Below are 21304 nucleotides of genomic sequence, written 5' to 3'. Positions count from 1 at the left end.
CAATTCTAAATGATGGCTTTGCTGGGTAGAGCAATCTTGGCTGTAGATCCTTGCTTTTTGTGACTTTCAATACTTCTTTCCAGCCCCTTCTAGCCTGCAAAGTTTCTTTTGAGAAATCAGCTGACAGTCTCATGGGAACTCCCCTGTAGGTAACTAACTTCTTTTTCCCTTGCTTAAGATTCTCTCTTTATCTTCAAGCTTGGGCATTTTAATTACAATGTGTCTTGGGATGGGCCTCTTTGCATCCATCTTGTTTGGTACTCTCTGTGCTTCCTGGATTTGCATGTCTATTTCCTGAGTCAAATGAAGGACGTTTTCTTTTATTATTTTTTGAAATAGATGGCCAATTTCTTGTTCTTTCTCTTCTCCTTTGGCACCCCTATAAAGTGCATGATGGATTGCTTAAAGGCATCCCACACGCTGCTTACACCAGCCTCATTTTGGGGGGGGACTCTCTTTTCTTCTTGTCATTCTGGTTGGTTGTTTTTTGCTTCCTTATGTTCCAAATCATTGATTTGATTCTCGGCTTCATCTGTTCTACTGTTGTTTCCCTGTAAATTGCTCTTTAGTTCAGTTAGTATGTCCTTTGTTTCCGACTGGGTATTTTTTATGCTATTGATGTCCTCACTAAGTTCCTTGAGCATCCTTATAACCAGTGTTTTGAACTCTACATCTGATAGCTTATCACCATTTTGTTTAGCTCTTTTTCTGGAGTTTTGATCTGTTTTTCATTTGGGTCATGTTTCTTTGTCTTCTTGTTTTGGCGGCCTCCCTGTGTTTGTTTCTGTGTATTAGGGAGAGCTGCTCTGACTCTGTGTCTTGGTAACATGGCCTAATGTAGGGTCCAGTGGCACAGCCTCCCCTATTACCCAAGCTGAGTACTCGAGGTGTACCTTTTGTGTGGGTTGAGTACACCCTCCTTGTGTAGTCGAGCCTTAGTTGCTGTTGGCAGATCAATGGGAGGGATTTACCCAGGCCAGTCAGCTGCAAGGATTGGCTATGACCACATACTCCCAACCTTCCTCCTCCTTACAGGATCAGCTCTTCAGGGGCAGGGCAGTGGTGCTCCAACATGGTCTGTAGCTGTCAACTGGGTGTGCTGGCCTTTGGAGTTTACCAGGTGGTATAGGCCAAGATCATTTCCCATCTCTGTTTTGCCTGGGGCACCCTGCCTGAAAAGTAAAGCAATCTGAGAAGGCTGCTACTTGTGCTGAGCTTGGAGATTTGTAGGCAAAGCCAAGCTGTGAATCTAGTCTGGCTCCTGCTAGTGTCCAGCCTGGGGCTCACTGAGGCCAGCTGCCCCTTGTTTGAGGGATTTAAGAAGATGTGAAGCTAGAGCCAAGACCAGCCATTCTTATAGAAATGCAGCTTGGGTTGGCTGTTAAGCTGGATGGGACAGAGTGTCTGGGTATCTCCAAAGTGGGTCAGATAGTGTTAGCAAGGTTGATTGAGTCTCAGATACAGCACCAGTCTGCTGGCTCAGTCTGGATGGATGTGGTTTCTTTAATTCTGTAGTTGTCAGACTTGCACTGAACTTGATTTCTGAGGGTTCTGAGTGATGAGTATTCTATATTTTAGTTGTAATTTTGTTTTATTTATTTATTTTTAAATATATTTTATTGATTAACTATGTTATTAAGGTTGTCCCATTTTTCCTCCCCTTTATTCCCCACCCACCCCATCCTCCAGCTTCCCTTCCCCTTTATTTCATGTTCATGGGTCATACATATCAGTTCTTTGGCTTCTCTGTTTCCGTCACTATTCTTAACCTCCCCCTGTCTAATTTATGCCTACCAATTATGCTTCATATTTCCCGTACCTTCCCCTCTACCCCATTATTCCCCTCCCCTCTCACCGCTGAAAACCCTCCATGTGATCTCCATTTCTCTGGTTCTGTTCCTGTTCTAGTTGTTTGCTTAGTTTGTATTTGTTTCTGTTTTTTAGATTCATGTTGTTGATAGTTATGAGTTTGTTGTCATCTTACTGTTCAGAGTTTTTTATCTTCTTCTATTTCTTAGATAAGTCCCTTTAACATTTTATATAATAAGGGCTTGGTGATGATGAACTGCTTTAACTTGACCTTATCTGGGAACCCCTTCTTTTCTAAATGATAGCTTTGCTGGATAGAATAATCTCAGATGTAGGTCTTTGCCTTTCATGACTTTAAATACGTCTTTCCAGCCCTTCCTGCCTATAAGGTTTCTTTTGAAAAATCAGCTGATAGCCTTATGAGAACTCCTTTGTAGGTAACTGTCTCCTTTTCTCTTGCTGCTTTTAAGATTCTCTTCTTATTTTAGTCTTGGCTAATATAATTATGATGTACCTTGGTGTGTTCTTCCTTGGGTCCAACTTCTTTGGGACTCTGAGCTTCCTGGACTTCCTGGAAGTCTATTTCCTTTACCAGATTGGAGACGTTTTCCTTCATTATTTTTTCAAATAAATTTTCAATTTCTTGCTCCTGTTATTCTCCTTCTGGTACCCCTATGATTCAGATGTTAGAGCACTTAAAATTGTCTCAGAGGTTCCTAAGCCTCTCCTCATTTTTTTGAATTCTTGTTTCTTCATTCTGTTCTGGTTGAATGTTTATTTCTTTTTTAAATTTAATTTAATTAATTAATTAATTTATTTTTTAATTGATTATGCTGTTACAGTTGTTCTATTCCCCCCCTTCATTCCCCTCCACCCTACCCCCCTTTAGTTTATGACCATGTGTCTCAAGTTCTTTAGATTCTATATTTCCCATACTATTCTTGCCCCCCCATCTATTTTCTATCTACTGTCTATGTACTTATTTTCTGTACCTTCTCCCCCCTTCTCCTCCTCCCACTCCCCTGTTGCTAAGCCTCCTTGAGATCTTCATTTCTTTGTTTCCACTCCTGATCTAGCTGTCCTTTTAGTTTGCTTTTGTTTTAGGTGTGGTTGTTAATAACTGTGAGTTTGTTGTCCTTTCACTGTTCGTTTTTTTATCTTCTTTTTCTTAGGTAAGTCCCTTTAACATTTCATATAATAAGGGCTTGGTGATGATGAACTCCTTGAATTTGATCTTATCTGAGAAGCACTTTATCTGTCCTTCCATTCTAAATGAAAGCTTTGCTGGATAGAGCAATCTTGGTTGTAGGTCTTTGGTTTTCATGACTTGGAATACCTCTTTCCAGCCCCTTCTTGCCTGTAAGGTCTCTTTTGAGAAATCTGCTGACAGTCTGATGGGGACTCCTTTGTAGGTGACTGTCCCCTTATCTCTTGCTGCTTCTAGAATTCTCTCTTTCATTTTAATCTTGGCTGATGTAATTATGATGTGCCTTGGTGTGTTTCTTCTTGGGTCTAACTTCTTTGGGACTCTCTGAGCTTCCTGGATTTCCTGGAAGTCAATTTCCTTTGCCAGATTGGGGAAATTCTCCTTTATTATTTGTTCAAATAAGTTTTCCACTGGTGGCTGTGCCTTTCCCCCTTCTCGTACCCCTATAATTCGGATGTTGGAGCGTTTAAAGATGTCCTGGAGGTTCCTAAGCCTCTCCTCATTTCTTTGAATTCTTGCTTCTTCACTCATTTCTGTTTGGCCATTATTTGCTTTCTTCTGGTCCACTCCATTGATTTGAGTCCCAGTTTCCTTTTCATTGCTATTGGTTTCCTGTGCAATTCCATTCATTTCAATTAGTTTCGCCTTCATATGTTTGTCTAATTTGTGGCTATAATCAACCAGTTCTGTGAGGATCCTGATCACCAGTGTTTTAAACTGTGCGTCTGAGAGTTTTGCTATTTCTTCATCGCTTAGATCTGTAGGTTCTGGGGCTTTGAGATCTTCTTGAGCCATTTTTGGTCTGTTTGTGCCCGTTAAGTATATATGTTTATTTCTTCTTACTGCTCCAGATCATTGATTTGAGCCCCAGTTTCCTTCTCTTCACTCTTGGTTCCCTGTATATTTTTCTTTATTTCACTTTGTATAGCCTTCATTTCTTCCTTCATTTTCTGACTGAGCTCAATTAGTTCTGTGAGCATCCTGATTACCAGTGTTCCGAATTCTGCATTAGATAGGTAGTCTATCTCCTCATTGCTTAGCTCTTTTTATGGATTTTTGATCTGGTCTTTCATTTGGGCCATATTTCTCTGTCTCGGTGCACCTATTATTTTATAAGGGGCGGAGCCTTAGTTATTAGCCAGGAATCCTCTTTGCTGCATTGTGGTGCTGTGTGGGGGGGAGGGGTCAGAGAGAGAACAATGCCACTTGCTTGCTCCACTCTAGCCCCACTATCCAATGAACTCTCCTGTGAGACTGGGAGTTTCGACTGCCGTGGCAACCCCCACAGTAGTTTACAGGTAGCGTTGAGTCTTTAGTTTCCTGTTCAGCCAGCCCTGCCTTGCTGCACATCCTCTCTGCTCGGCTGCCCCTGTCCCATCTTTGCGTCTCTTCCTGGTGTGGGTGGATGTTTCTTTAACTCTTTGGTTGTTGGGGTTCTATGCAGTTTGATTTTTCTGGCACTTCTGTTTGTTTATTGTTTTTAAGTTGGTTGTTATCCTTCTTTTGGTTCTGCGAGGGAGTGAAGGGTTTCTACCTACATGTCCATCTTGGCCAGAACTCAACTTTTATATCATTAAGACAAAAATCATAAAAGAATTTCAAGGTAGAGATCTTCCTTCTAGTGCACCAGTGTCTGTCTCAGGAGCTGTGCTCTACCTCTTGCTGCCCCTGCCGGTCCCAGCCCCACCTTGGCTCTTCTCTCCTCCTAGACCACACGGAGACTTGAGCTCTGTCTTAAAATTGCCACTCTGCATGGCCCAGAGACATACCCTCTTGACAGTGTCAAGTGTGGGTTGGGGCGCCTGCTGGTGTGGCCCAGGCTCAGGCTGGCTCTCCCAGAAACCACGTCCTGGGCACAGTGAAGCCAGAAGCCCTGGGGTGGCTGCAGGGCCACGGGCTGTGCGTGGGTTCCAGGCGAAAGGCTGGGCACCAACATGAGTGCTCTCGCACATCAGTGCCCTGAGCCTGTAAGCCCTGAAGGTGGAGACAAGGCAGGACTGATCTTCTCAGTCTCCTCTCCCCTGGCCTTCAGTGAATGGAGAAGAAGGCAAATACCGGAAATGTAACATCAGCCCTTCTCCTCTCCTGCAAAGGTGACTCCCACCTCTGTCCCCACCTCCCGTGCTTATGAACCTCACCTGGGTTTTGCCAAACTTTTGTGCTTAAAGGAGAAAGGACAGGGGGGCTTTGTCCATTATGCCAGAGGACATACAACAGTGGTGTCGGGGCCATGGACGGGCAGCCTATTTCGAGTCTGCATTAGTGCCCATTTTCACCTGGCATCCTTGTTGGCTGGCCTCCCACTGCCCTCTCTTCAGCCAGCAGGTGTACGTGTGAGGACCCCTGGTTGTCGGGAGACCTGTGAAAATACAGTGGATTGGTGTAGGCGTACCTACTTTACCAAATAGTGGCAGCAGAATCCTGCCCACAGGTCTTGTTTTGTGGAGACAGTGTGATGATGGTGACCTGTCAGCATCAGATGGAGGGAGCAAGCGGAGCCTCCAGTTTCACCAAGACTCGCCTCTAATTCTGGGGCTGTTTTCCAAAGGGAGTTAAGGGGCAGGATTTGTCCGGAGGCTCCTGATGAGGGAAAGCCCTGAACTGAGACTCAGACTCCCAGTGCCTGAGTTTCGAACCAGGAAACTGGCCCGTACAAGCAGGCATGTGCTTGTGGGTAGGTTTGCTCTCGGTCTCTTTATTTTCCTTTGCCTTTTTAATGCGTTTCACCTCTTTTCTTTCTCACTTCCATTGTATTGTTGTTAAAAGTAAATGAAACAAAAGCATTGCTTCTCTGCGGCCCAGTATTATGTTCGTTGCACTTCTACCACCAGCCGTTTGTTGGTCCATTTTTACTTCTTCAGCTCAGCCAACCTTCTAGGACTCAGAGATTTCTAGTCATGTTGGGTTTGGGAAAATCAGAGGATTTCCCTAAAGAAAACAGAGTGAGCAGCATGGCTTCATGCTGTGGGGAGGTGCCTGCACTGTGGGAGGAGTGAAGTCGTCTACTTCGGGGCTGGGGAGGGGCGGGGTGCAGGGTAGGTCTGTGAGAGGAGGAAGGTTCCACCCCTTCCCCTAGCCACGCCAATGGCTGTTCTTCTGCTGGAGACAGGAGTTTGGGCTTGCAGCTAAAACACCACCCATGTGGTCCCTGGACCAGAGGGCGGGATGTAGAACAGCCCCTGGGATCACAGCATGAACCCTGGGAAGGCTCAAGGAGCCGTCAGGGCCGCCTAAATGGCCCCTGCAGCCAGCATGTGAAATTTGGGTCCGATATCCCCAAGACCAGAATTTAGCAGGGTTGGAAAGAGATGATTTCCAACTTTGTACACCAAAGGTTATATATGAAAGTAGTAAGTTTGGAAAGAGAACCTGTCCTACATTTTTGGATGTTTCTAGAAATGCAGAGGTTAGGAAGTGGTCAAAGACAATTATTTAAATTCCATTAAACTGATCACCAAGGGGATCATTGCTCCTGCACCATCATGGGGTCGGTCACATTCATTGTTCCCTGTCAACAGGCTGGGAGACTGTTACCTCTGTGATTCTTATTTTTTTTCTTCAAAAATTTTTATTTTAGAAATAAAAGAAAACAATTAATTTATAAAAGTTAATGTGTCTTTTAAAACCTTTAGTGGTTTTCTTAGCACAAAGACATATTTCTTTTTAATAGAGGACATTGTATGCAGGGGTTCTGAGATTTATCTCTATGGTCTTTCTTTATGCTTCTTGACAGAGTCCATTTCTTTCTAAAAGCAACATTTAGAAAATGTATGTTTAGAATGATTCCAGACATTTTCTTGAGTATCTTCTTAGGCTGACGCTTGTGCTCATTCTACCCCAGGTGTTCAGTCTGTGTGTGTCAGGGTTTTAAATCGTTTGTTTGTCATGTTCCCACATTATTGTTTCGAAATCTCAGTACTGAAATTTTGTTCCTATTTTTAATTCTTAAGTATTTTCCTCTTTTTGATGCTGTTGTAAATGGAATTGTTTACATTTATTTTTCAGATTACTTTATAGAAACATGACTGATTTTTTAATGTTAATTTTATATTCTTTAACTTTGCTGAATTTGTTCATCTAACTGGTTTTTGTGCCATCTTTGGGGTTTTCTACATATGAGATCATGTCTATGAACAGATGTGACTTTACTTCTTCCTTCCAATTTGGATGCTCTTTATTCCTTTTTCTTGCCTGATTGCTCTAGCTAGGACTTCCAGTGATTTGTTGAATACAAGAGGTGAAAGCACGAATCCTTTTCTTGTTCCTGATCTTAAATGAAAAGCTTTCTGTTTTTCACCATTAAAAACGATGTTAGCTGTAGGATTTTCATATATGACCTTTAGTATGTGAAGGTGGTTTCCTTGTATTCCTAGTTTGTTGAGTGTTTTTATTATGAGTTGAATTTTCTCAAATGTCTTTTTGGCATCAATTGATAAGATTATGTGGGCTTTCTCCTTCATTCTGTTAATATAGTGTATTACATTGATTGATTTTGTTACATCGAGTCATCCTTGTATTCCAGGAATAAATCTTACTTGGTCATGGCGTATAATCCTTTTATTATGCTGCTGGACTCTGTTTGCTAGTATTTTGTTAAAGACTTTTGCATCAATGTTCATAAGAGATATTGGTCTGTAATTTTCTTTTCTTGTAAGTTCTTTGTCTGATTTTGGTATCAGGGTAATGGTGGCCTCATAGAATGATTTAGGAGCTATTCCCTCCTCTTCCACTTTTTGAAAAAGTTGGAGAAGGATTGGCTCTTCTTTAAATATTTAGCAGAATTCACCAGTGAAGCCATCAGGTGCAGAACTTTTCTTTGTTGATAGATTTTTGATTGCTGATTCAATTTCCTTACCAGTAATAGGTCTACTCAAATTTTATCTTACTTTGTGATTTACCATATTTTGCCATGTATAATGTGCACCCGCGTTTTTGGCCCACACTTTCAGGAAAACAAATTTTTTTGTTTGAATTTTTAAATTAAGTTATTTATTTATTTATTTATGTTTAGATACTTGGTTTTTATATTATAAAGAAATTTTAGTATTTATTTCTGAACATATTATGGTACAAGAAATTTTATGTTACAAATAATTACAAAACACAAGAAGAGATACAAGGTATAAGAAATTTTATGTACCAATAACAAACTTATGATATTTACACATCACAGAAGGCTAAGAACTCCTTGTCACTGTCAATATCAGAAGTATCGTTGTCTTCAATTTCTACATTACTGTGTCTTCTGAAAAATCACTTTCCTCATCCTGGTAAATATCACTGTCCTCAGTTCCATCCATAGCATTGCGTATGTTGCACTTTTTAAATGACTTTACAACCACTTCCTTCTTGTCACTGTTCCACGATCTTAGGATCCAATCACAAACCTGGGCAATGGATGCTTCCTTGACTCTGCCTGTAGGCGTTAAATCTTTACCAGCTGACTGCATCCAGGAGGACATCTACTCTTTCTTCATTATGGCTTTAATGGGCTTGTTTACTGACACATCAAGAGGTTGCAGTTGGCTGATTAGCCCAGCAGGTATCACAGCAAGTTGGGTTTTCAAGCCCACTGCGATTGCTTTCACACTTTGTGTAACATGAGCTTGAAGTGAGCAAAAATAAGCAAAGCTGTTTTTTTAAGTAATCACCCAAGCCTTTGTGACTAGACTTGGTTAAACCAGATTTTCATGTCTTCTTCATTCCTCCATCCTTTTTCATGCATGTGCACAGTAACTCCACTTAGAATCTTTTCTTTCAGAAAAGTTTTTCACTGAAAGATGTCCATGGGTGGAAGCGTCGTCCCATCTGCACAGCAGGCTAGACCAACAGTGAAATGTGTTTTCTCATGACCATTAGTTTTGACAGCATGGTCTTTGCTCCTTTGATGTCCAAAGTTCCGTTGGATGGCACATCACATGTGAGTGGGACCTTATCCATGTTGGAGATTTGGGACAGCTCAAAGTTGTAAGTCTTTCAAAGAATAATAACATAAGAATGAAATTCCAAAACTTGATTATCATTGGCTACTGAAGTTTTTGGGCAAGTTTCATTTATGTCCTCATGCTCAAACCTTCTCTCTTTATAAAGTTAAAGCACCATATAGGTATCCCTGAGAGATCATCAGTGTTTTTTTCTTAGGTAATCCTTTTACCTTCTTTTTCTGTCTTCTTGATCGAAACAGAGATCCCAGTTTGACGCTGCTCCCGAATCCTGGTCTTTGCCTCCTGCCCCACCTCTGGCCACTTTGGAGGTTTCCCTGGCATTGCCTTCTTCTCTCCTGGCATCTGAAGGGGCTTTTCTTCCTGTTGCCTCACATTCTGATGACACTCCCTGTGGGAGGAGGTCCAAAGCGTCTCTTGGTAGCCCTGTTTCCATGCTTTTTAACATATTTAATAACTTTTAGCTTAAAGTTTGCAGTGTAGGAAGACCATTTTAACATTTTCCAAGGGGTTTTCCAATAATTTCACCTGCCTAAAGTGTATGAAGAGAAATGTCATGCTGTTCACCCTACGATAATATAGTCAGCATCACTTACTAAGTGGATAACAATCACCATCATCTATATTACTCTGTGGATAACATATGTCGCTCCTCTGCTCTTCATTTTAGTTCAGGTTGTTGATTTGGGGTCTTATTTTTTAATGTAACTATACATGTCACCCTTCACACTGCTTTCACTTTGTCCCATAAATTTTAGTATGTTATATTTTCTTTTTAATTGATCTGTAGGTATTTTCTAATTTTCCTTGTGATTTCTTTTTTGATCCATGATTATTTGAGTGTGTTGTTTAATCTCCACATGTGTGAGTTTTCCAGTTTTCCTTCTGCTCTTGATTTTTAGTTCCATTCCATTGTGATCAGAAAAGATACTTTGTATGATTTCAGTTTTAATTTTTTAATACTCATTTGAGGGCATGTTTATTGATTTTAGAGAGAGGGGAAGGGAGGGAGAGAAACATGGGTGTGAGAGAGAAACATTGATTGATGGGGTGCATACCACAAACCTAGGACCAAACCCACAACCTAGGCATGGGCCCTGGCCAGGAATCAAACCCATGACCTTTCAATTTACAAGATGACATTCCAACTGAGCCACACTGGCCAGACCTCTGATTTCAGTTTTTAAATCATTAAGACTTACAGGTGGTCTAGCCCATAGAATGTTCCATGTACATTTGAGAAAAATGTGTATTCTGCTGTTGTTGGGCAGAGTGTTCTTTGTGTGTCTGCTAGCTACAATTGGTCTACAGTGTTGTTCAAGTCCTCTATATTCTTATTAATCTTCTGCCTGGTTCTTCTGTCCTTTATTGAAAGTAGGTTATTGAAGTCTTTTACTATTATTATAGATCTGTTTCTCTCTTTTACTTGCTTTATATTTAGAAGTTGTAATATTTTTTATATCTATATCTATATATCTTATATACATCTTCTTGGTGAATTGACCCCTTTTTTTCATTACATAATATCCTTCTTTGTCTTTTGTAACAGTTTTTTGACTTAAGGACTATTTTGTCTGACACATTATTTTTAGCCATCCCTGCTCACTTTTGTTTACTCTTTATATAAAATTTCTTCATCCATCCTTTCATTTTCGACCTATGAGTGTCCTTAGATCTAGAGTCTCTTGTAGGTAGTACACAGTTGGATCCTGTAATCTATTCTTCCAGTCCCTGACATTTGATTGGGGAGTTTAATCCATTTACATTGAAAGCAATTACTGATAAGGAAGGACTTACTATTGCCATTTTTTTAGTGCTTGCATGACTCATAGATATTTTTTGTTCCTCATTTCTTCCCTACTGCCTCCCTTTGTGTTCACTTGATCTTTTGTAGTGACTCATTAATTCCCTTTTCACTTCCTTTTGTGTACATTCTATATTTTTTTTGTGGTTACTATGAGGATTGCATATAACATCATAGAGAAAATTATTTTAAACTGATAATAACTTCAGTATTTCAGTTTATTTTCTGTTTTTGAGTCCTTAATGTGTACCAGGCATTGCATTAAAAAACCCACACTCACCTCATTTTAATCCTTTTATTAACCTCCTAAAATGCAGGTATTACTATCTGCGGTTCACCGATAAGGAAAGCAAAACACAAGGTGAATAATTAATTGACCCTAAGTTGCATCACTGGGAAGCAGGAAAGTCAGGGTTCAGTCCAGTCTGCCACACCCTCCCACGTTCCACCCAACACTGTGAACAGTCTGAACTCACTGTGAACAGTCTGGACTCACGTCTCCTCTGCATTCATCCCATCAGCTGGGGTGGCCATGTGGCTTTGTTAAAACTTGTAGCAGACTGGTCTCTTTATTTCCCAAACATGTAATTCATGACTTTTAAAAATTTGACATTTAACATGGGTGATAGATGAATGGAAGCATAGGAATGACAAAATAGAGTGGAGACTTGAAAGTGTACACATAAAAAAGTAGATTATCTAAAGTTTAATGTGGCCAGCCTGGAGTGGGAATTTTCCTTATAATTGTCTCACTTTTTCCAATAATGAAACAAAAAGTAATAAATAAATAAATAAATATTGCAGGTTGGAATGTAGGAGATTGTTTAGTTAATACATTTTTTTCTTCTTTAATAGTCTACTGCCGGAAACATTAATTGGAAGTATGTGCTACATTCATTTATTGATATTTTATCGCCAAATTCTTGGAGATGTACTCCTGAAAGACAGGATGAGCATGCAAAGTGCTGGTAAGGGGTCTTTGCAATTTCCTTTTGTACAATAATGCATCATGCTTTGAGTAAATATAACCTATATCTTTTTTCAAAAGTGACATTTGAAATAAAAATTTTAAAATAGCATCAAAGTCAATAAATTACTATAGATACAAAGCATTATACTTAGTGTATATCCTGTGTGAGCTCAGTACATATTTAATTCTTTACCATATACATATTTTCTTATTTCCAGTTCTGGAGATTTGAGATCCTAAAACTCAGATATAATCATATTTTTCCTTACTGTCTCTGAATAAGTCTGTTTCTACCATGTTTGGTATTCACATCATCTTTTTGGAAAGAGACTGAAATCACCCAAAATAACTGGTTCTTGATGTACAAACTTTAAATATCAATAGATTAGTTAAAATTGGCATATCCATGTGAGAGGTATTCAGGAGTTCTGTGTACTTTTTTTATTTTTGCAATTTTATTTAAACTTGACATTTTTTTCCAGTAAAATGTTAAACATGAGTTGTCATACATGATTGAACTTACAACAAGGAATGCACATGTTACAAGGATTACCTCAAAAAAGTTTAACTTTACTGGACAGTCTTTGAATTCAGTAGATCTGTAAGCAGGTGGGTGTTGAGTGCCTCCTGCATGACAGGCCTTGTGAGACAGGCACGGCCATTCCTACCCTAGTGATGTACCTTAAACACAAAATCACCCAAGTAACCCTTTTCACAATTTGGAATCAGTGTTCTGAAGAAAAATGCACAAGAAAGTACACAGTAGGAAGCCTGAATTAATGTGTAGGATGAGGGAAGCCTTCTCTGGGCAAGTAACGTTAAGATAAGCCCTGATAGAGGAGTTCGAGTTATGAAGAGGGCGGTGGGGACTGGAGTTGAAAGCAGGCCAGTGGGGCTAGAGAGAGGGAGTGGGAGGGAGAGCCCTGTGGTGCCTTAGGATCTGGACGAGTAGAGTTCATGGTGAGACAGGGCTCCTCTGCCAGGGACCTGACGCCTAGATGGGTACTGGAAATGCAACTCCAAGTCTGAGAAGTACAGACATTTCTCAGGGAGCAATTATCATTCTAAGAGAGGACAGTTAAGGCAAGCCTTTTAATCATCACCGGCCTTTAAATTTAATTCAGTGACTCTAGAAACAATTCATGGATGACATGACCTCTCAAAAAGGATAAAGCTTATTTGTTGTCCTGGAGAAGGTTGCTCAGATTATTGGCTTCATTTGAACCTGACCATCAGAATAATCCTAGAAAAATCTGGAGAGTGGATTTTTTTTTCTCCGCTAAAGACACAGGATCATCTCCAAAGTGTTCTTCCTCATGGACTTCCTCACACAGGTCTTTCAGATGCCATTATTGTGGAATACCACTATTCTCCTACACAGTATGTAGGCATGTGGCCAAATTCCCAGCCCCCAATGCGTTCCAGTTTCATTCACCACCATCCCGTGACCCCCAGACACCAGGGTTCCTCGCCAAGTGCAGGGGGACTGGACTCAGGCACCAGCAGCCTCCTTTCTGCTGGTGCTTCCTGACTCCTCATACCACACCACCGTCATAGGAGGAAAGCGAGCCTGGAAAAAACACTGAAGAGCACAATTTTCTAGTCTTATTCTGTTCAGAGCCACTTTACTTCTACCCTAAAAGCTCTTGTTACAGACTCGAGCTTAAGTCCACTTGGTACAGACTCGTTCCAGAACCCTGTGGGGTATGGGTGTAGGGGAGGACGGAGGTTGACTTCTAGAGGATTAAATGTTAGAATGTGTTGTCAACAAATATTGTGACACCGATCCTAATCAGAATGAATGCTTTTCTGCTGCAGTAAAACATCGGATAAATTTGTATAAAATCCTTTTCGGTCTTTGTATTTCAGATTTAATCAGTAATCCCGTACTGGCTACCTTCCCCCAGCTCCTGCAGCAGCCCGACGTGATGGATGCTCTCCGGGTGGGTGGCCTGGTGCGGGGGAAGCAGTTGGGCACATGCACTGGCAGGTTCCAACACCTGCTCTAGGGTTTTCCCCCTATTTGGACGACATCTCCTGATCTGTGTCCACTTTCTAGCTCACTTGGTCCCATCCTTCCTTTCCTAGTGTGAGTGTAACTTTCCCAGGCTGCCCACCACCCGGTAAGCAGGTGGAGTGCATGCTGCACACACCGTGGCGATCTCTTATCTCTTGTCTGTCCCTTGACTTACGATGGCCACCAGCTGTGGCCCAAGAGCAACGATCCAAAACGGTTCGTTAGATAAATGAACTGAGCTCTCAGGGGAGGGTCAGGGCGCCTATCATTTTTGATTAATTCGATATATACTGTCTGCTGCATAAATAGCAGCTAGTTGAACCAGATGAAATCTCCAATTTTCAGCCATTTTTTTCATCTTCAAAATGTCAGTTTTATAAAAAGTTAAACTTGCTTTATCAAGGTCAATGACCATTAGAAAACCTCCATGCCTACCAGGCTGATGCTCAGATACCAAGGTAGGGGGCTCAGGGGAAGTATGACCCAGGTCCTTGGAGACTTGAAGAAGGCAGCAAATGAGGACCAGGAATTGTTCCATTAAAGAGGTCCTGGCTGATACCCGGCTGGGGCCACATCGGATTTTGACAAGCTGAGATGGGAGTGGGAGACACTACAGGTGGAGGGCTCAGTACGAACAAACACTGCGGCTGGAAGGACTACAGAGTGTTCTTGAGCAGAGCAGTAACCCGTGGGGCAGGTCGAGTGTTGCCGGTGGATGGGCACGGCCTGTGTGGGTCTCGTGTCCAGGAAGGGAGGGTGGGAGGGGCGGGTGACGCGTGAAGGTTTTGTTAGGAAAACTCCCGACAGCAAGAGAGGTTGAGGAGCACGCTTGCAGGAGGAAGGTGAGCTGTGTTGGAAGGCGACTTCTATTGGTAAGGAAGGAGGTCATTTGAGCCTGACAGAGAAATGGAGATTTTTATGAGACTTTGAAACTGATTTCATGTGCTGCTGTGGCTGGTGTGGGGGTGTCAACAATAACAATAAAGTTTCCAGCAAAATCACTTCAAATGTTCAAGGCATATGATTACCCATAGTTGCAGACAAATTCATTTGGCACTGTAGTTAGATGATGCAGAATTTCTCCTTCTTCCCTTATAAAGTCATTAGTATCATAATGTGTATTCGTTATACAGGACATACATACATTGACTCATTTGGTAAAGATTTCACGAGAGCCCACTGTGGCTCAGGTACTGTGCTGGGCACTGGGAGGTTTCTCTAGGTGTGTAACAGTCACAGAATCTGGGCGTTGGTGTTAGCAGGAACCGCAGGGCTGGTCCAGTCCAAATTCTGCACTTTCTGATGAGCAGACAGCAGAGAAGGGCCGTGACCTGGCTGGCCATGCAGCACAGCTCTGGGTGTGTCCAGATACACCACCGGCTTTTCAAGTAGCGTGAAGTTGTTCACAGATACTATTATGTGGAAAACAATAAAGTCCATTTGTTGTAGAAGTCTGTTTAAGTATATACATTTATATTTATATAGCTGCCTGTGAACAGGTTGGGAGAATAGACTCTAGAAAGGCAACAGTGACTACCTCTGTATGTTCTTAATTTTTCCACAGCAAATTATTTGTATAATAAATGATAAAACAAAAGAGTAGTTTTGTTCCTACAGTCAGTCTTGTGGCTTCTCTTGGTGGCACCCTGTATGATGTGGAAGAAGCTGGGCTGTGCAAGGTGGCTAGCTCAGGTTCTGCTCCCACTCCTGGTGCCTTGAAGCATGGATCTGTGGAAGGTCCCGCTACACAGTCACCCAAAGGTGCAGGCTGATAGCATCACCTGCACGAGTGGCTCCCTGTGTTCCCTCAGGGAGAGAGAGAGAGAGAGAGAGAGAGAATGGGGACTTGTCCATGGGCCTCCCTCTGCCTGTGCCCCCTGGTGGCATGAGCAGCTCTGCTGGCATTTTATTGACCAGAGCCAGTCACACAGCCCCACTGAACTGGAAGGGAGCTGGGAGGTGGCCTCCTGTTTGCTCCAGAGGAGGAAGGAGTGATCTTGGTGCATAGTAATGGCCTCCCAGGTTTTTCTCTGTTCCCACCAAGTTACAGTAGGTGAAACACGCCACTGCTTCCTGGTAACTCAGTGAAAAGTGAGCCGGGACCTTGACACTTAAGAACAATGGGCAAATGTCACCAGCTGGTAATAGGCCTAAAGTTGCTGAGTGCTATTCGTGTTAAGCCAGACTCCTCACAAAGTTCATGCTGTGCCATGTGTGAGCTTCCTATTGTTAGCTCAGTGAAGTCCAGTTTGCTGTTGGTGCTTGGATTGCTGATGATGGCACCTGGCTTGTCGAGTGAAGCACTCTGGGCTCGAAGGGTCCTCTTCACACTCTCTAGGATGCCGGGTGCAGCCTCAGCAGGTTTAGGAGAATACCCCCAAAGGCGGCTCTTCCAGGGAGTCACAGGACTTTCTAGGGAAGGCCTCCCTACCGGGGAGGGGCTGATGCATCCACAGAACCCATGCAATCAGGCACCCGTGGGAGGACATGTTTGTGAGCCCAGGACCCAGCAGCTCAGAGCCAGGTGCCGCCTTGTTTACTGTTTGTGGAGCTGGCGCTGGAAAGCTCCATCCAGACTTGTGTGGGGCTAATGGAACTCCGGGATTTTTAAAAATTCTTAAAAAAGCATTGATCTGTCCTGGTGGACAGATTGAAAATATTCGCTTGCAAAGCTGTGCTGCATTTACGTCACCTGACCGTTGTCATCCTCCCAGCAGACAGAATTGTAGACAAATGAATTTCCTACCATCTTTACTCTCTCACCTTCAAAACTTGCTAGTATTTAATTGTTCAAGTGCCGTGTTTGTGCAGTTTGAATACATGTGTTAGTGTTTCACTGATTCTGCTCTTAAATTAATTTTAACTGGTAAGAAACATGGGTTTCTGAGGCATCTCTCCCTCCCTGGCCAGTATGGTTTCAGGTCGTTAGCATTAGGTGCCCACAGATTCAGTTCCGATGTGTCAGTTCTCTTTTAAGCCCCATCCATAGGTTCAGTTACAATAAAGTTGCAGGCATGTGGCAAAGACTTGTGAATCCTCAGATTAATATAACATTTCTATTTCTTTTTTAGTGTTCGTGGGCTGAGAAGGAAAGTACATTAAAAAGATCAGAGAAGGTAATGCGCTTTTTCCACTTTTCCACTGCAAATCACATTTGCAGTGTTGGTGTGTGCTTGCCCATTCTAATAATGGCTTTTTCTTATTTTAGTGAAAGTAGCCGTTGTCATAATCCTGAGTCTGTTAAACTGGGTCATTATGCTTGCAAAGACACATTCCAAGAATGGTCTGGGGGTCAGATCACTGAATTTCATTTAGCTGAGGGGAAGTTTCAAAACCAAAGTCTCCTGGTTGACTATCAAATTTCTCTTACTAAAAAACTTTTTTTGTCCCTGGCTGGTGTAGCTCAGTGGATTGAGTACGGGCCTCTGAACCACATGATGGCAGTTCGATTCCCAGTCAGGGCACATGCCAGTTCCCAGCAGTGGACTCACGAGAGGCAACCATACATTGATATTTCTCTCCTTCCCTTCCTCTCTAAAAATAAATAAATAAATAAATAAATAAAATCTTAAAAAAATTTTTTTTCTTCTCGCTCTCAAAGTCATTATCAGGCAAGGAGAGGGAAAAATAAAGTTGGCCTCTGAGGAGAGGAGGGTATAAAGGGACTAAATGATAATGAGAAAAAATACAATAAAGATTAAATTAAAAATTTGTTCTCATCTGTGTCATACATTGGAAAACGCATGGCTCGTGCTCACATTCCACAGAAGCATGGTCGCTGCAAACCAGCAGCACGTGCACTATCGGTGAGCAGCGCCTTGTCTGCTCCAGTCTAGGATTCAGCAAATGTTTTCTGTGAAGGGCCACCTAGTAGATATTTTTGGCTTTGCAGGCCCTGTGGTGTCTGTAACAGTGACTCAGCATAGCCATGGGAACCCAGAAGCAGCTATAGACAGTATGTAAATGTCTGAGCATGACGGTGTCGATAAAACTTCACTTATAAAAAGAAGGAGTGTGCCACATTGGGCCCATGTTTTTTTGACTTCTAAAGTGTTACTTGTCTGCAAACTAAAAATCCTGAAAGGCGGGGAGGGATATATATATTGTATTTTTATTTGAGCCTCCCTCTGACCAGCACTTCTACATTGACCTTTGCTAGAATTGGCAGAGTTAAGGCTATCCTGGAACAGCTGTGAATAAGCTGTGGGACCTGAGCCTGTGGAAATTGCCCTCTACACACGGGTGTGCTGGGAGGGGTGGCATCTGTGTGCAGACTCCGCTGTGTTTGGATGCTTCCACCTTCGGGCTGCGAGCTCTGTGATCCCTCTCGGCCTTTCAGTGTCAGGGGCTGAGTGAGACAGTGTCTACACTGCAGACTCTAGTTATCTGTGGAGAGTCTCACAGCAAATCTTACTCCTGGGGTCTGCTTTCTCTGAATTGCATGCAGAACACTTGCTGCCTTTCCCTTACAAAAATGTGACAACTCTCTGATGTGCTGTAATTGAATTACACAGTTACAGCTGACTTCGCATTGCTGCATGTACTTGGATGCACACCCCTGTCATCAGGATTAGACTTCAGCACCCCATTCTCCTTGATGGAAGTGGTGAGACACCCTCAGTGGGGCTCAGGAGAGCCCGGGCCTCAGAGTCCCCTGTCGACCGAGAGAGAACTGATCCTCTCTGCTCCACCATGACTTGGGGTCTCTTTTCCACTGAGAGGGGCTGCTCTCTGACTGAGTCCCTGGTGCGGAGCCCATGACCTGCCGGGCACTGTGTCACCTCCAGCCCAACCCTAATGGCTTTTAGTTAACAGAGTTAATTGATTTAACATTTAGCAAATAATCACGCAGATCCATTCACAGCAACTCGTTGTGTTTTCCCAGAGAGACAGAGAATTCCTGAAGGCTGTGTTTCTCCAGGTCTACCACGACTGCGCAGTCCCCCTTCTCCACTCCACACTCCTGCCCCCATTCAGGTGGGCAGAAGAGGAGAGTGAGGCTGCGCGGTGGAAAGTCATCACTGATTTCCTGAAGCAAAACCAAGAAAACCAGGGCGCCCTCCAAGCTCTGCTGTCATCAGAGGGAGTCCATGAACCTTTTGACATTTCAGAGCAGACCTATGACTTCCTGGATGAAGTGAGAAGAAAGCAGCTTGACGATGGTGGCCATGACCCTCAGCTGCCCTGAATGCAGGTACAGAACCAGAAGTGCCTGCCACATTGAACTCAGCCTTCCTCTTCTTTGTGCAGGCCACATTCTGTAAGAATGTTTATGCAATAAAATAAGTTTTTTTGAGAAACACTGTTGTATCTAAATTTAAAGAGAAGTTTTTAAAAACCAAGTAAATTTAAGGTGACTGTACCTATAAATTTGTATAAAAGCAATATTTTATTAAAAACAATTTATGATTATCAAAAAAATGAAAATACAATCCACAGAATGGGAGAAGATATTTACAAATCATATATCTTGTAACACTCTAGTATCCAGAATATGTAAATATATGATTATTGCTAATAGAACTTATGTTGTGAAATGAAGGGGAAATCAGCATAACCTATTTGAGGAAGCTGTGTTGTTTATCAATTAAGTCTAATATTTGAATACGATTTATCCTAATTAGATATAAAGGAAGAATATCTAGTTTTGCCTTTTTGTATCCATATAGTAGGAGCTCTTAAAAAAAAGTTCAGGTATTGGGAAATGAATTAACCCACCTTTATGTCAAAAGAATATAGGTTTTACCTCCATCTAATTTACAACCAAATTCTAATTTGCGACCAAATTCAACCAATTCTGTGAGCATCCTGACTGCTGCCCTGACTGCTGTGGCTCAGTTGGTTAGGTGTTGCTCTGCAAAGCAAAAGGTTGCTGATTCGATTCCCTGTCAGGACACTTGCCTGGGTTGTAGTTTCGGTCCCCTGTCAGGGCGTAGGTGAGTGGCAACCAATTGATATTTCTCTCTCGTGTCATTTCCCTCCTTTTGTTTCTCTCTCTTTCCCCCTCTCTAAAAATAAATAAATAAAAAATTTAAAAAGAATATAGCTTTTGCTGCCTTTCAGATAGACTTGTAAATCCTCAACCAATAGTATGTTTTTTCGTTTTTATTTATTTTTAAATATATTTTATTGATTATGTTATTGCAGTTGTCCTATTTCCCCCCTTCATTCCCCTCCACCCTGCACACCCCTCCCACCCACATTCCCCCCTTTAATTTATGTCCATGTGTCATACTTATAAGTTCTTTAGCTTCTATATTTCCCATACTATTCTTACCCTTGCCCCATTTTCCACCTACCATCTATTTCACTTATTCTCTGTACCTTTCCCCCCTCTCCTCCTCTGATTGCCCTGTTGCTCACCCTCCAGGTGATCTCCATTTTTGTGGTTCTATTTCTGTTGTATTGTTTGCTTAGTTTGTTTTTGTTTTTGTTTTAGGTGTGGTTGTTAATAACTGTGAGTTTGCTGTCCTTTCACTGTTCATCTTTTTTATCTTCTTTTTCTTAGGTAAGTCCCTTTCACATTTCATATAATAAGGGCTTGGTGATGATGAACTCCTTGAATTTGACCTTATCTGAGAAGCACTTTATCTGTCCTTCCATTCTAAATGAAAGCTTTGCTGGATAGAGCAATCTTGGATGTAGGTCTTTGCCTTTCATGACTTGGAATACTTCTTTCCAGCCTCTTCTTGCCTGTAAGGTCTCTTTTGAGAAATCAGCTGACAGTCTGATGGGAACTCCTTTGTAGGTGACTGTCCCCTTATCTCTTGCTGCTTCTGGTATTCTCTCCTTCATTTTAATCTTGGCTAATGTAATTATGATGTGTTCCTCCTTGGGTCCAACTTCTTTGGGACTCTGAGCTTCCTGGACTTCTTGGAAGTCTATTTCCTTTGCCAGATTGGGGAAGTTCTTCTTTGTTATTTGTTCAGATAACTTTTCCACTTGTTGTTCTTCCTCTTCTCCTTCTGGTACCCATTATAATTCTGATGTTGGAATGTTTAAAGATGTCCTGGAGGTTCCTAAGCCTCTCTTCATTTTTTGGAATTCTTGTTTCTTTCTTTTTTTTTGTTTGGTTGTTTATTTCTTCTGGTCCACTCCACTGATTTGGATCCATTTCCTTTTCATTACTATTGGTTCCCTGTACATTTTCCTTTATTTCACTTAGTGTAGCCTTCATTTTTTTCATCTAATTTGCTCAAATTCAACCAATTCTGTGAGCATCCTGATCACCAGTGCTTTGAACTGTGCATCTGATAGGTTGGCTATCTCTTCATTGCTTAGTTGTATTTTTTCTGGAACTTTGATCAGTTCTTTCATTGGGGCCATTTCCTTTTGTCTTAATGCGACTGTTATGTAGTGAGGGGTAGAGCCTTACCCAGGAGCTACCCAGTTGCTGGGTTGTGACACTGTATGTGGGGCAGGGGCCTGAGAGGCAACAATGGTGCTTGCTCCTCTCTCTGCTGGATTTCAGTCACTTCCTCCATTTCCCCCAAGCAAACTGGGCCCTTCTGGTACTGATTCCTGTGTGGGTGTGTTTGTGTATGTTCTAGGACCC

The 21304-nt window shown here is 42.0% G+C and overlaps 1 protein-coding gene across 6 annotated transcripts in view; it reads left to right on the top strand.

Annotated features, from left to right (window-relative positions):
- NPHP1 (nephrocystin 1) overlaps nucleotides 1-18996 on the top strand; it is an 83507-nt gene extending 64511 nt beyond the window's left edge. For all 6 annotated transcript variants that reach the window (XM_053664704.1, XM_053664706.1, XM_053664705.1 and 3 more), the window contains 4 exons: nucleotides 11618-11730; nucleotides 13602-13675; nucleotides 16821-16865; nucleotides 18635-18996. In XM_053664704.1, coding sequence (XP_053520679.1) covers nucleotides 11618-11730; nucleotides 13602-13675; nucleotides 16821-16865; nucleotides 18635-18937 — 535 coding nt within the window. In that variant the 3' untranslated portion in view covers nucleotides 18938-18996. The remainder of the gene's footprint in view (nucleotides 1-11617; nucleotides 11731-13601; nucleotides 13676-16820; nucleotides 16866-18634) is intronic.
- Nucleotides 18997-21304: the final 2308 nt, after the last annotated feature.

This window comes from Artibeus jamaicensis, unplaced genomic scaffold (assembly GCF_021234435.1).
Source record: "Artibeus jamaicensis isolate MK-2021 breed Jamaican fruit bat unplaced genomic scaffold, CSHL_Jam_final contig_384, whole genome shotgun sequence".
In the NCBI taxonomy this organism is placed as follows: domain Eukaryota; kingdom Metazoa; phylum Chordata; class Mammalia; order Chiroptera; family Phyllostomidae; genus Artibeus; species Artibeus jamaicensis.
This window is presented reverse-complemented; position numbering and strand designations above follow the sequence as displayed.